Consider the following 15,135-nt stretch of genomic DNA (forward strand, 5'->3'; position numbering starts at 1 on the left):
TAATTGGAAAAATTATGGAAGAAAGGCAAGAAATTTGCAAATTCTTGCTAGCTTTTGTGTACAAATTTATGTATTTAAAAAATAAGCCTTTTTTTTTTTTGGGCGCAAAGATATGATTATCGATTTTTTTTACTTGATTGTTATTTAAAAAAATTATTTTTTGCCTAATATTATAAGATAGACCAGTTTTGTATAATAAAGTGCAATTTTGTTAGTATAATTACTTTTTTGAATAAGAATTTTAGTATATTTACCGAACACTAATTTTTTTATAAAAAAAAATGTATTTTATCAAAATTCATTTGACCAGAATTTGAAATATATTTATAGTAATTTTGCCGAATGCAGCTTAAGGAACACAATATATTTTTAACACTATTTTTGCTATTCACTGTATCTACGGAGTAGTGTTTTTTAAGAAATTAGAATATAAAATGACCCCTCCTCACTTTATAAAAAGGAAAAAAAAGAAAAGAAAAAAAAGAAGAAGCAAAAGTAAGAAAAGAAGAAACAGAATCCCTCAGGGGCCATCCTTTCTCCTGCCCACTGCCCAGTGCCCAGTAACAAATATAAAGCAGAAGCTCTCAAAACCCTATAAAGGCCTATGACACTTGCAAACCAAACCAATCCAATCCAAACTCTTTTTTCATACAGTTAAAACACTATAAAATTAGTTCAAACAAGATATTTCCACTTATATACACGCTCTCTCTCTCTCTCAAAAAAAAAAAGAAAAGAAAAGAAAAAAAAAATCCAAACTCGTAGCTAGGCAAGTTCCGAACACCATTTCATTGGATTGGTGAAATATTCTGAAAGATTTATACCAAATAGAATCGAAGCTGGAAACCAAAAACGGTTCTTCAGGATGATTGATGGTTGTGATGGTGATGCAGCAGAACACTTCTGCAGTGGCGTCGCAGCCAATCAATCCCCAATCCTCCCTTAGATCACCACCACAATCGCAACCGATCAATTCCCAACCAATCTCTCTCGCATCAGCGGGGCCCACTCCCCACCGCCACCACCACCACCACCACCACCACGCGTTGGATCATGCTATTGGACCGCTGGTACCGATCACGGTGGCTCATCCGTCGGGGGAGCCTGCCGCCGCCGCCGCCGCCTTGATGGCGGCGTCCCCGCTGGCCAGGGTCCGGCTCTCGGATATCGCCCCCTACGATGGGGCTCCCGGTGGGCCCTACAACAGGGCAGTGGAGGCGCTGGCTGGGTCCTTGATGAGGCACAATGCGGCGGTCATCGAATTGGGGACTGAAGACACCGCCCTCATGCGGTGTGGCTTGGAAGCGGCACGCCTCTATTTTCGAACTAGGGTTCAGCAGCAGCAGCAGCAGCAGCAACAGCAACAGCAGACTGTGGTTGCCAAGGGAAACCGTGGAGTTTATATGTACAGAGCTGGCAGGTAGCTATCCAATTTCTGCTTTTTTTTTTTTTAATTTTTATATAGAAGTTGAATTCTCCTTCCATCTTTAGGATTAATAGATCTTTGGTGATTCCGAGAACTTTTCTGATTTGATTCAACATTTAGATCACTTCAGAATTGCTTGTTTAAATTTTATGGCTTTATTTTGATTTTGCACTTTGGATTCATTAGAAGAGGAGATGAATTTACAAGATATGGAAATAGTTAGGACGGTTGTTGCTGAGCTTATGGAAGATGGAAGTTGGCAACAAAAATCAATATTACTTTGGCTAATTAGCTTTAGGTCAAATAGCACCCAGGGATGCCAAAATTCCTCGCCTGCAAATTTTTCCTGGCCTGAAGAGGTGACAAGGTGGGGATGGGTTTTATTTAATATATATTTCAATTATTTATTTTTATAATTTTAATTTTTTTTTTACTATCATATTTATAATTTATTTATTTTTGTACAAATTCTATTACCATCCTCAAACATTTTTTTTTTCTCTCTCTTGCTCTCCCAGCACTCTTAAGATTGCCTGTCCCCTTTCTCTTTCATCTCTGTATCATTAATGCTGAAGCCATCTCATTAGGAATGAGCAAATACCTTTAACCCGCCTCGACCCTGACCTACCCTACACTTGCTCCATGTGAGGCACCTCTAATCTGACCCCATCCTGCCTCATTTCCATTCCCAATGGCACTTCCTGAGTCCATGGGTTCAAAACTCAGTGGGTGCGCATAATTACCTACAAAAAGTCAAGTTCACTTTGGTTAAGAGAGGAAATAAAATACCCATTTTTTTTTTTTAATAATTTTATTTTATCAATGCCCAACTCTTCATAGATAGATAATTTTATTAGTAATCTGAAGGTCGCTGCTGACTTCATGATGCATACAACGAGAAGTCAGTGTTTATATTTAATTTCATTTAATTTTAAGTGCCAGGGGCAATTTTTTAATTTCTTAAATTCGGGACATGGGCTGAAAAAATGGCTCAGTAGGTCTTATTTTGGGTTTTTATTTTAGTTATTTAGTTGGCTTAGTTGTAAAAGACCAAGGAGTTGAACTCTTATCTGGGTTTCAAGAAGTCCAAGTTCACTATGGATTGGTTTTAGCCATCTATTTATATGGATGTAATGTGTTCAATTTGAGAGATAATAAGTTTTCTAATTTTTAGAGAAGCTATGAAGCTTGTTTGACTTCGAGGTGTGATGCCAAGGAAAACCTAGGTGTGATGCCTTGAAGTTTATTGTTTTTATTTTCTGTTCTTAACTTCCCTGTAGCCTAAAAGGCTAAACCATTGTGTAGAAATGCAAAAAGAGATCCATCTTCATCATTTCTCCCCAAAACCACAACGCTCTAACATGTGCAAAAGGAAATGCCAATTAACTATGGCCCTTCAAACAAAAATTCCTTGGTCCGCCACTAGGTTTGGGATACCTTGTTGAAAAGAGGCCTACCTCAACTTTTCTATGATATAAAGATGCAACAATGACAGATTATTTGGACCGTTCAAATGGTAGTTTTCATTGGAACCTGAGATTTTTTAGAGTGTTGTAATTTGGGAACTATAATCTTGGACTTGTGCTATATGTCATTGCTTTCAAGTTAAAATCCAACAAAAGGCTTTAAGGTCAGGGATAACAGTCCTTTTACTTGTAAAAGTATGTGGCTCATTGAAGCTGCCACAAGAGTAGTATTCTTCACTAAGACTGCAGCTTTGGTGAGATCCTTATGATCAATTATTGTTTTTATTTTTTGATAAGTAAGATCCTTCTGATCAATTATTGTAGAAGTGTGTAATAAAAAAATTATTGTAGAAGTGTTGAAAAATCATTATGGTTAGGTGTTGCATATACTAAATCAAATAGGTAGACAATATATCGTGTATTATTTATGGTAATATCACTAGATAAACGTGGTCTCTTGTATTTTGCTTGTTTTAGGTTTGGTAGGTTATTCCAAAGCTAGGAAGCACCTGCACAGATATGGGTGCGGGTGCAATACAGCGACACAACAATTTTTGAAAAAGTAAGACATGGGTGTAGCGAGATATGTTTATTAATTAATTGTTAAATATATTTTTATTTATATTTTCTATATATTGCTAAGCATTTTTTTTCATATAATGGGAAACATATATCAATTAATAATTATTATTATTATTATAAAATAAATTAATAATTATTATATATATCACTCTTAAAATATATACTTTAAAAAATAAATAAATGATGGAAGTGGAGGAGAGTGGGTCACAAATCCGTTTAAATTGAGCTTCAAAGTTCAAGTAATTTCATTGCATTTATTATTCTATTGTTCTCCTCAATTTTTTTCAATGTTATGAATACTATTTCGGACCTCGTTTTGGTTTGTACATTGGAACGAAATATTTCGGTGCCGGTCAATTTCGGTGTACTGTTTCAGAGTTACATAGAATTTATTGTAAAATTATTGTGAAAATTTTGTAAAAATACCGTAACATTACTTAAAATCCAAAACCAATATAAAGAGTAAGTGTACTACCAAAAGAATTTTCACAACATTGGCCAGAACTTGCCTATGTGGTAGAGTGTAAGTGGTGGAAAAAAAGTAATGGGTCCATGTGGGTCCACAATTCCATCACTCAGAAGTTGCCATGTGGTCAAATTGTGGCAAAGTTGTGGAAATTGTTGTGGTACTGGAAGTACTCCAATATAAATTAAAATTCTTTTGCCTTTACACTTATCAAAAAAAAAATTCTTTTGCCTTTTTCCTTTGAATTTCCTCCCTTTCTCACCTGCTAACACAGCACGTCACTCATAAATTTTTATTATTATTTTATTTCTCCAAGGCTTTCCTTCCCAAGGAGCAATCTCCTCCACATATTCTTAAAAATATCTATACATCATATACTTCTTCCCCGTCTCTTTCTTCTTCTTCTTCAGTTTGTTTTCCTTTCAGTTTTCCTCACTGCAACTTCCAAATTCTCAGTCTAGTTTATGCATGCAACAACACATCTACACATCTAGAGTAGAGACATGTGATCCCATTGCTTTCATTTTCTCAACAATTTCTTCATTTTTGCTTGCCTTCTTGCCGTATCAGATTTAAAAAAAAAAAAATATTTGTGTGGGACGCGCATGCAGCCGCGTCCAGGATGCACGCCGTGTCCGAAACGAGTCCGACACTAGTACGGCTACCATGTAGCCACACCCATGCTTTCTTGTTCCAAAGACAGTGACTTATCCAAAAAAAAAAAAGGTTATTCCAAAGACAGTGTTTGACTTTTTATTAAAATGTTGGAGGGGACAATTTGGTAAGCATTGCAGTGCTAAAATTTACAAGGTAATTCCTTTATGTTTAATGTGGTGTATTTGGAGAGAAATGAATGCACACACCATTAGTTGTAAGGCTTAAGCTATTGTTCTTGAGGGCTCTCTATGATTGGAAGGCAGCTACAACATCACCAATGTTTCCATGAACCAAAATTAAATCCTGGAAGCGGAAAAATTGTTAAGGGAAAATGTGTAGAACCTTTCAAAAAGATAGTGGGTATTCAACACTCTCTAATATATATAACGAAAGGAGCCTTTCTAAAGAAGAGCCCTTTGGACTCACTTTTGCAATCTCTTCAATCTTTTGTTACTTTTTGTACCCTTTATTTGGGACTATTCATCTCTTTGGGTTTATATTGAAAGCCTAAGGCATCAGAATTTCCATTCTAACCCTTCTCTGAAGATCCTGTATTTCAAAATTATATCTAGAATTACCTATAAAACATTCTTGATGGAAAAAAAGAGAAGGGAAATGCCTTTTAGAATTTGTTATAATTCTTTGATAGTTTGATTTTCAGATGCTAGTTTGTTTTAGGGTGTCTCTCTTGTATATGTCCCATGTTAAGGATGGTGCTCTTTAATGAATTTTATTACTTATACAAGAAAAATTATTATTATTCTTGTTATTGTACTTCCTTTCTTTACATATAATGAATTTATGAGCTTGTCTTGTTGTAGGGCTTTAGAAGATTGGGACTCATCTCCCCCATGCATGGCTGATATATTTAAGTGCATGGGAAAGGCAGCTCGTGCTGCTCTCTGTGCAATGGCAAGGTATCTTCGTTTGCGAAGCGAGTAAGTGTTGATGATCAATCTCTATTTACTACTTGCTTTGATTGTGTTTTTTCTATATTCAATTTCTTCTATCTATCTACTTACAACAGCATGTATTGTTCAGTGTTTTCAATCATTTGCTTGATGATACCCCATTGCCTGCAAATGAGGTTTCGTCATCAGTGCTTGTTGCAACCTACTTAAGTGCTGCTTTGCAAAATGGTAAGGGTGCTATTGGAGGGGGGAAACCAGCAATGAATGGTGAAGTGGAGAAAGGATTGGTGACATTGATTTCCTCAGACAGTCCCGGTCTTCAGGTGTCTTCCTATTACTTGATGATGACTTTGATATTAAAACGAATGTGGTTTACTTAGATGTTGGAGTGGAAAAAAAATTGGTAATAGTCTTCAAATGCTTTCCTGTAATTCTGTAGTTGTCCTTTATCATTTGGCTGATACTTATGGTTACTTGTTTGGCGTGCATGTGCAATGAAAGAACGTTTGTGGTTTTTTTGATTGACTTGCACCTCAAATTATATATATGAGCTATTTCCTTCAACAGGTTTGTGATCCAAATGGTCGGTGGTACTTAGCAGATGGGGGTTCAGCTCCTGGGGATCTTTTACTGCTTACTGGCAAGGCACTTAGCCATGCTACTGCTGGTCTTCGTCCTGCTGCATCTTATAGGGCTGCTCCTGATTATATGGCAGGCACTAATGGTAGTGGGAGGTACAAGTTATCTTAAAGCAATTTTTTCTTGCGATGAATTTGATGAAGCAAACTTTTAAAATATTGCATTTGACTTCCCAAGAAGTTCATTTAAATTTAGCTTTGTGATTGTAGGACATCACTTGCGTTTAGGCTCATGCCGCAGGGTAATGCAATATTAGATTGTTCTCCAATTGCAGCAGCTGGTCATGTCATTCCTCAGAGCTATGTGCCGATATCTGTAAGCCAGTTTATGGATGACCTTTCTGCTGAGGAAGATGTATTGTGCAGTCGTTCTGATAATACTTACGTAAGTAATATCTTCAAGCAACTCTTCTCTTCATTTTTTTATAAGTAAGTTATGGTCTGAAGGGGATGGGGAAGGGAAGATTTAAATCAGTGACCTCAGCTTGATGGGACATGGTCCCTAGCTTATTATGCTACTGCTACCCTTGGGGTGTTCAAGCAACTCATCTTGAACTGAAATCATGCAGATCTCAAGGACTATCATTAATAATTACAACGTTTTTTTGCTAGGTGAAGCATTTGGGGGGATCCAACCCCAGACATAGGTAAGGGGGTGGACGTGCAAGTTGGCCTACGGGCCAATGGCCATTAATAAGTACAAAACTGTGTGTATATTCAGTTCTATACTTCATTTTTTGGGGCTTCTTTGTATGGGAATTAGGGTTCTGATGTATTAGACAACTAAATCCATCTAAGCACTAAATTCAATTGCCCAGTTTGAACAGCTTTCCATTTAGTTGTAGATTATTTATTGTTTATGCATGACAAAATTGGGGAAGCTTTTCAAGTTTTGTGGCAAGCCAGCATAAAAGGCTAGGAACCTTAAAACTTCAGTGCCTTAAGAAGGATTATTTTTAGTTTGTTTTGTTGGCCTAACATCACCATTTCATCAAATCTTTTCACTTCATGATCAAATTAGAAAACATAGTGACCCACTGAAGTTGAGATGTTTGTGGGCCTCAAAACAGATTTAGTTAAGACCATCTTTTATGGTAGTCTTTTTTGTATATATAAAACTTAATGTAATGATTTTCTGTTTTCACAACGACAACAACAAAGCCTTAGTTCCAAAATTTTAGGGTCGATTATAGATCCTTAGAAGATTAGTTAAGGTCAGCCACATGTGTTCTTTTTCTTCATTCTATTCTATTTGAATTCATATTCTCTATTACTTAATTGACAAGTCCTTTTTTATTACTTCTACTAATGTTATTTTTCTCTACCTCTATTTGTTCCCTCAACTTAGATCAACTCATAATCGCTTTGCTCTAACACATGACCAAACCATCTCAAATGAATCTCCCTCACCTTTTTACCTATAGGGGCTACCCTATCTCTTAGCAAATTTCCTCATTTTGAATCCTATCTTTTTCGTGTATTTCCACTTATTTATCTTAACATTCTCATTTAAGATATACTGTTTTCCTGTTTTCATGTGTTTCCAACATTTTCACCAATTTCCATTGCATCTATGAAACATTAGAATTTTTGAGTTGACCAAAAAAGGAAGAAAGGAAAAGACAGTTCTTATCTTGAGGGTAAATGTGTTTTTTCCAAACAAGATTGCGGGCCTCTATGCTGTGATATTCAAAATAATCATTTCTACAATTGCTAATTACAAATTGGGAATGTGTTTCTTGACACCATTATATGTATTGAAATCTTGGATTTTTTGCAGGCAACTCGAAACAGTTTGAGTAAGGAACCATCACTAAGAAGTGTTCTCTCCGATCCCTTATCGTAAGTTTTTGTGTTTGTACTTGGTTCTTTTCTACTATACTATTACGAAAATTTTCATCTTTTGAGTCTCAAATTTAGATAGGGTATCACCAATTGGTAATGGTACACACACATGCATACATGTATGTATTTGGTTCAAGTTACAAGTTGCACCTAATTACAGCACTTAATAACTTTACATTATGTTAAGATTTTGTAAATCCTGTCAATCCCATCATTAGAACACATCTATCCATGCTAATCATGAATACCAAATTTCATATCAATCGGATATCAGTTTCTATCCAATTCAAAAGCCAATGCATTTAGTAAATATAGAAACATAAAAAACTAAAATCTGAACAATATATGAATGAGATAAATTGTTCTTTGGTTGTCTTGATATTTAACGAGCATGATGAGTCCAATATTGGGATTAATGAAATACTTAGTCAATAAGAAAAAATGGACAAAGTTTAGCTACAAAATTAGTTGTAGCCTAAGGTTACAGTCTTACTCACTATCTTTTTATTGGAGATGAATTTTGACAAATCCACCATTAGATTATATCTTCTTCTAATATCCTCTATACTTGCAAAATTTCTAGAAAATTAAAGATCAATAGCAATGTTATCAATAAATTGTTTAAATTGCAAGTTTTTGTAATTTAAAATTATGTATAAAATATAAGCTTATAGATCATATAGTAAATAATATCCGATTAACACAAAGTTTGACATGTGTATTAAGAGCATAAAGAACATGCAATTCAATGGTTAGATTTTCAAAATATGTAGTAATATTTATTTTATTAAGTAAGGTTATAGCCTTACAACCTTAGGCTACAACCAGTTTTGTAGCTAAATTTTGTTAAAAAAATATTGAATAATTTAACAATTACAAAAAAATTACACCAAGTATAACTTAATCCTAAATTCTTTTTATACATGTGTGTGTACAGTGTATCCTGTATGTGTATCAGACCTTATAATCTATTAGGTGATATTTATTTAAAGTGGATCATATTGTTGTGAAATCCTAGAAATCAGGCTTCACACTTCTGGAACCATTAATGGAGATAAAACTGCATATTGGTTTTATTTTTATTCACAAGCACACTCTAAACAAGTGAAATCAAGGTGACTTTTGATCATCTACATTGTATATATAGTATTTTTTTCCCCTATGTTCTTTTAGTGGAAAATGATATTTTCTCCCATATCTTTTATTTTTTTGATAATTCGATAGTTAGGGGAGAGGGGCTTTGAATTCTTGACGTCTTTGTTGGAAACAGTAGATTGTGCCATTTGAGTTACAAGGCTCTTGGCGGATTTTCCCTCAATTCTTTTAATAGAAATTGATTAACCTTGTATGAATTTGTGAGAAATGCCAATGAGTTCTAACTCAAACGGCATCTCTTCACCTTGTAAGAGCAAGGTTGATGGTGATGTCATTGGTTCAAGACTCACCGGGTGTGTGTAACTTTTGCAATCAAAAAAGATTTGTGAACATCTTACATATAAATACGTTCAAAGGGGACGTTTTCATTTTTGCATTTCTTAGAAGTCAAGCTTGCACATGGCATTGATTTTACATATCTTTTTATGAAGGGATGTTATTTCTTGTATATCTTAAATTTACTTTGTTCCTCATGATGGAAGAATGCCCAAATAGAGTTTCTGGTCACCAATCACCATGAGATATGATTAAGATGTCAGGAGACACGGCAGGTTAAGTTGTTTTGTCACTACTCCACCTGCAGTTATCTATTAGGAAATCTCAATTTTCATTATGAACTTATCTCTAAAGCCTAATTTTAGTATTGCATATTTCATTTTTCTTTTAATACAGAATTTCAATTTCTGAATGTAGATTGATTTGCTTTCTTCCCTATTTGTCTAGTAAGAAAAATTGGTGTGAAATTGCCAAGAGCCTTGTATCTCAATTGGTTTTTCCTTCTTGGTATTTCCAATAAAGACGTCCAGAGTTCAAATCCCACCACCACAACTATTGAATTATTAAAAAAAAAAAAGGCATGAAATTGTCTATCTACATTGCATGTGTTGTTGCTGTTGTTTTCATTTTTATTATATATATATATATATAAATATATAAATTTGATTTGATACCTTTGCCTTTACCTATCCAAAAAAAAATTGGAAAATTTAGAAGAGAAAAGTGAAGAGAAAGAAGTTTTAATGGGTGTTTGGTTGGGAGGGGGAGTGGAAAAAAAATGTGGTAGGGCCCAGGTGTTTCTCCCTGGGCCTACCAAAAAGTTATCCCCCAAAATGGGAGAAAATAGAAGCCCCAAAATGGACGAAAATGCCCTTGTGCACTTGCACATGGGTTTGTCCACGTCAGTTGCTTGTCCCCCATTTTTTTTTCTTGGTCCACTTGTACATACACAATTGTTTTGCTAAAAAAATGTGTTTTTTTTTTGTTTTATTTAATGAGGACATAATTGTAAATTTATACCAACTTTATTTTCTATTCTCTCATTTTCTTCTCAACCAAACAAATAAATTTTTCATCTCTCTACTTTTCCATCCTCTCAACCAAACACAAATGAGAGAAAACTAAATTTCTTCTATCCTCTCACTTTTCTATTTCCTCTCAATTTTCTATTTTCCCACTTTTCCACTTCTCCACTTCTCCACCCAAACGGACCCTAAATGAAGATTGCCAAAAGGCAATTTGTGTCTTGAAGTTGAGAAAGGAAACAGAGCAACTCATCTTATTTTTGTTTTCTTTAGGCTTTCAGGAAAGCTAGGATTTTTGTTTATACCGAAGTGTCAACTTTAATGAATGAATGGATTGTGTGTGGAGAGAAAAATAAACAGCTGATCCTCAAATTCTTACTGAATGTAACATATGGGTCCCTGAGGCAATACTTTTGAAATGATTAGAATGACCTGATAAGATATTGGGTTTCTGCACCTTTGGTGCCAGTACCAGCTTGATTTCAAATTCTGCATGTTATTCAGTACCCAAAACACTAGTGCAGTATAATTGAATATTTCCCGGTTCTTTTGTTCCTTTTATTTTCTTCCCAGGTACTTGCTTAGGATTATTGGAACTGGAGAGAATGTCCGCCTGCAGTACCGTTCTCTTAGGAAGATATTGAGTACAGCAGCAATTGATGACAGATGTCCACCACAGCAGATTCAGAACAGTAGCTGATAAATTAAATTTCTTTTAGTTCTAGATACTCAAACCTTGATAGTGCATAATTAAAAATTTCTCACCTTTTTCGGCTCCTACCAGGTATACGAGTTCTTACTAGTTATTGTAATTGAATGTAGTTTCTATGTAGCCAGAAAAGAGGTAGTCTGTTTGAATGCTAGAGTTCCTGATACCTGTCAAAAGCTTGTAAATTATGAAAAGAAAAAAGATGACTTAGGTAGTGTTTGAATTTCAGCTCAAAATGAATATTAAAATTAATTTTTGCCAAGTGAACTTTCGAGTTTAGAATGTTACTACCACCACAGTTAGATTATGTTTGATTATTGATCATTGCTTTGTGAAATGCCAATTATCAATTCAAAATGGATGACTGAATGAGGTCACAAATCCTGTTTGTGATTGCTGTTCTACACATTACAAAAATACAGCATATAAAACAGAGACGCTGTGTGAGATAGTTGTCAGTCGGGAGCTCCTGGTGATTTTTGAAAAGGGCAGCGTAATAATTGTTTTATTAGAGTCTTCGGAGCAATTTTTGGTGTTTGGTAAGAATACTTGGCTGATTGCTGGATCAAAATAATTCGGGCTCAATTCTACATTGATCCAGAAATGTGATGCTGATAATTCTTAAAAAAAAAAGGATGCTGAAGCTTTGTCAAAGTTTGATTTGGAAAAGAATTTCTCGAATTTGGTATGTTTTAAGGTCACTACTTTCATGGTCTAATCTTTATTCATCTCCATGTTGAATCTCCCGCGTGGAATTTCGTCCTATATTAACTCTCATCAATGCTTTTGCTCTCTTCCAAGTAAAATGCACTCCGTTTTAATGAAATTAATGAACTGTTTTCAAAAAAAGAAACAAGTAAAGGATATATTATAATAAAACCGAAAAAAGGTGAAAATTGTAAAATCCCAGTTTATTTGTCCGATTAATAAGCGTGTGAGTGTGATATGCACAATAAGCGTGGCTTAACAGCAAAGTCGGTCATATGAATATTATGTTAGTAGGGCATAACATAGGTTGGTTTGACCAAGTGGGCTTGACTTCCTCTTCTGGGTTGGCATATATCTTCTATCTCTTATTATGATTCCATGAGCTGATGAGCCCTCCATCCAAATCCATATTGCTTACCTTTCTTTATTACAAGTCTACTTGCCTTTATATGTACCAATGCCATGCCAATGCGTGATCAAACAATAATTACCAATAGAAGCGGCTAGCGTTACGTATGCGTTGAGCTATTTACACTTTTTCATATTCTTTAGTTGTAAGTTATAACAAACGGTCACACTACTACCTGTCCTGTTCCTCCATAGAATTCAGCTGATTCAAAACTCAAAACTGTATACTAAATTTGCTACCCACCCACAAAACATTACTAGTAGTTTTCATTCTCTCGAGGGTCAAACCTACTCCAGGACAGAACCCTATGTGGCCATGTTAAGTTTGTTAGGTTCTGAATTATATAATAATCATGTTAATTTTGGTCAAAGAGTCATCATCGTTAAGGTTTTGAATGCATCAACTCATTTCAAATGAGTTTCAAGATGAACTTGTATAAAGTTCTACTACAGCATTTTAATTAGGACCATGTCCTCTTTATGGAACTAATGGTTCTTATTTATTTTTTATTAATTTTTTTGTATATGACGGAATTTCAAATTTATGGCATCCGCTTTATGATGATTGCAATCTACTTTACTAGTTTTTTTTTGGATACAAGATAGAATTCTACTCTAGCATAATCTAAGTGTATATGTGTGTGAAATTCTCTCCTTGAGACTTGAACCCCAGCTCTTGCCCCCGCACACTCTACAAGCACTTATACTTGTGGAGTGACCATTACACCAAGGGTGTGCGGTAGTCTACTTTACTGGTTAAGCTAACTAGAATCCACTATAGAATTAATGTTAATAGTAGTAGATTTAATGCTAGTAATTAATTGGCTAACTAACCGTGATACTTTGGCCCTGAATATATTTGTATTGGCTTATGATTGCAAGAATATGATGGAGCACGATTGAGCCATCTTTTCACATCACATTTATCGTGAAGCTAATAGGTGAGTTGCTAACCAGGCAGTGTAGCAATTTGGAGGAATATGACCAATGCCCATCTTTTGTGGTACATGTTATTTTGTATAGAATCTATGACAAATTGAGACCTTATGGATTCCCCATGAACTACTGAATTTTGTTATGTATACTCTATAAATAAATAATACTCCTTTTTCTGGGCCAAAAAAAAAAAAATTGAAAAAAAAGAAGATGAAATGAGCAAGTGGTGAACTTACATAATTGCATATTAAATATGTAGGTGGGCAAAGTTCAGCCCATATTGAGCTCAGCTCGAGGACCATTAATCCCTAGCCCACCTGTGTGTAAGAGGCCTGAGCTGGACCAACGCATAAGCCCCTCCACTTGCTCCCTGAGGAAGGGAAATAATGTCTTGTGGGAGTTCGCCAGCCGAGCATATGATTCGATATCAGGTCCAAGTTACTAGGGAATCATTACAGTGGTGGAGTCATGAGGCCCATCCCTTGACATGAGATTGGACACATTGGAACAGTAGCTTAGACTTGTGAGGCCACCCAGATACTACAAGTGGCGGGGCCACGTATAGGTGGAATATACTTTCATCATTGCAAACCCACTAACGAAAGAGTATAAAAGGAAAGAGACATATGATATGAGAAGAGAGGGTTGGAACATTTTTCAGGTGAGAGAAACACAAGTGAAGGAGAGATTATTAACTGATATTGCCTTGCAGAACTTTGCAGACAAAAGTAGAATTTCAGAATTTTCATTTCCTACTTTTGCAGCCCCCAATCAGACTAACTAATAGATATTTTGAAATTGCTATTAGACATTGACCATGATACTTGATAATAAAACAAAGCTGGGAAGTAAGAGATCAACATATCTGATAATAGCAATCAACACTTACCAATTATAATTCATCACCATTGATATCACAGGACACACAAAACTAATATGAAATTTGTGACAATTGAAGATAAGCCAAAGACAATAGATACAGAAACCACTACTATGAACTGTAGTTTTGAACCTTCCACACTAATCGTACACTGCCACCAACAAAGTGAAGGGAAATTAGCAGAATCATTTTGGTCTAGAAATGATTTTGGAAAAAATCATGCTCTCAAAACATTCAGGTACTTAGTAGTTGCCCACCCCAAATGTTCAAGAGCATTTGCAACTAAAAAACCCCCAACAACAATTGCTGCCTTTTCCCATTTCTGATATAAATTCAGTGTGGTTGGTTTGATTAGTGAAAAACACACCTGAGTACTTCCTGTTTTGCACTTCACCAAGCATCTTATTTGCATCCCTCTTCCTAAAAAAAAAAAAAAAAAAAAAAAACCTTGAATAACATTTTCTATTGAGGGTTTCAATTACAAAATCTCATCAAGATTTACTAAAAGATAGAAACATAAAAGACAAAACTAAACATTTAAAAAAAAAAAAAATTAGAGCATTAACAAATCAGAAGCCCAATCATGAAACCGTAAATCCCAGATAGCCACAAAAAAAAGCCATGAAACTGAAACAAATGAAAGCAAAACCTGTAGGATTGGGAGGCTAAGATCGAAACTGAATACTGCTGAGTGCTGCCAAGTATATATAATTAACCACAAATCCACATGAGGCTATGAGGCTAAAATAATTCAATAATCTACAACAGAAAGTTAATTATTCAATCACTAAAATAATATACTTGCATTTGTCTATATAAATATAACCAAATACAGTAAAAACATTGAAACCGCATAATAAATATGGCAAATCAATAGCTATAGTCCTGTTTCTAATTAAATAAATTAGGTATTTAAATGAGAAAAAAAAAAAAACATTGAAGAAACTTCAAAAATATAATCTACTTAAACAACACACAAATAGTGAAGAAAGGTCTCAATGTCAACAGTGCAAAGTAAACAACAAAAAGATAAAAAAAAAAAAAAAA

The 15,135-nt window shown here is 34.9% G+C and overlaps 1 protein-coding gene and 1 long non-coding RNA gene across 2 annotated transcripts in view; one reads left to right on the top strand and one right to left on the bottom strand.

Annotated features, from left to right (window-relative positions):
- Positions 1 to 465: 465 nt before the first annotated feature.
- Positions 466 to 15,135, top strand: part of LOC112020887 (uncharacterized) — an 18,537-nt gene continuing 3,867 nt past the window's right edge. Inside the window, exons 1-6 of the mRNA XM_065772336.1 lie at positions 466 to 1,420; positions 5,419 to 5,535; positions 5,639 to 5,831; positions 6,076 to 6,242; positions 6,357 to 6,531; positions 7,927 to 7,988. Coding sequence (XP_065628408.1) covers positions 873 to 1,420; positions 5,419 to 5,535; positions 5,639 to 5,831; positions 6,076 to 6,242; positions 6,357 to 6,531; positions 7,927 to 7,988 — 1,262 coding nt within the window. The 5' untranslated portion in view covers positions 466 to 872. The remainder of the gene's footprint in view (positions 1,421 to 5,418; positions 5,536 to 5,638; positions 5,832 to 6,075; positions 6,243 to 6,356; positions 6,532 to 7,926; positions 7,989 to 15,135) is intronic.
- On the bottom strand, positions 14,141 to 14,904 carry LOC136067074 (uncharacterized). The gene is made up of 2 exons (XR_010628583.1): positions 14,738 to 14,904; positions 14,141 to 14,508 (listed from the first exon to the last, which is right to left on the bottom strand). It is a non-coding gene; the product is annotated as an uncharacterized LOC136067074 (long non-coding RNA).

The sequence above is a fragment of the Quercus suber genome, unplaced genomic scaffold (genome assembly GCF_002906115.3).
Source record: "Quercus suber isolate HL8 unplaced genomic scaffold, Cork oak 2.0 scaffold_57, whole genome shotgun sequence".
Classification (NCBI taxonomy): Eukaryota; Viridiplantae; Streptophyta; class Magnoliopsida; order Fagales; family Fagaceae; genus Quercus; species Quercus suber.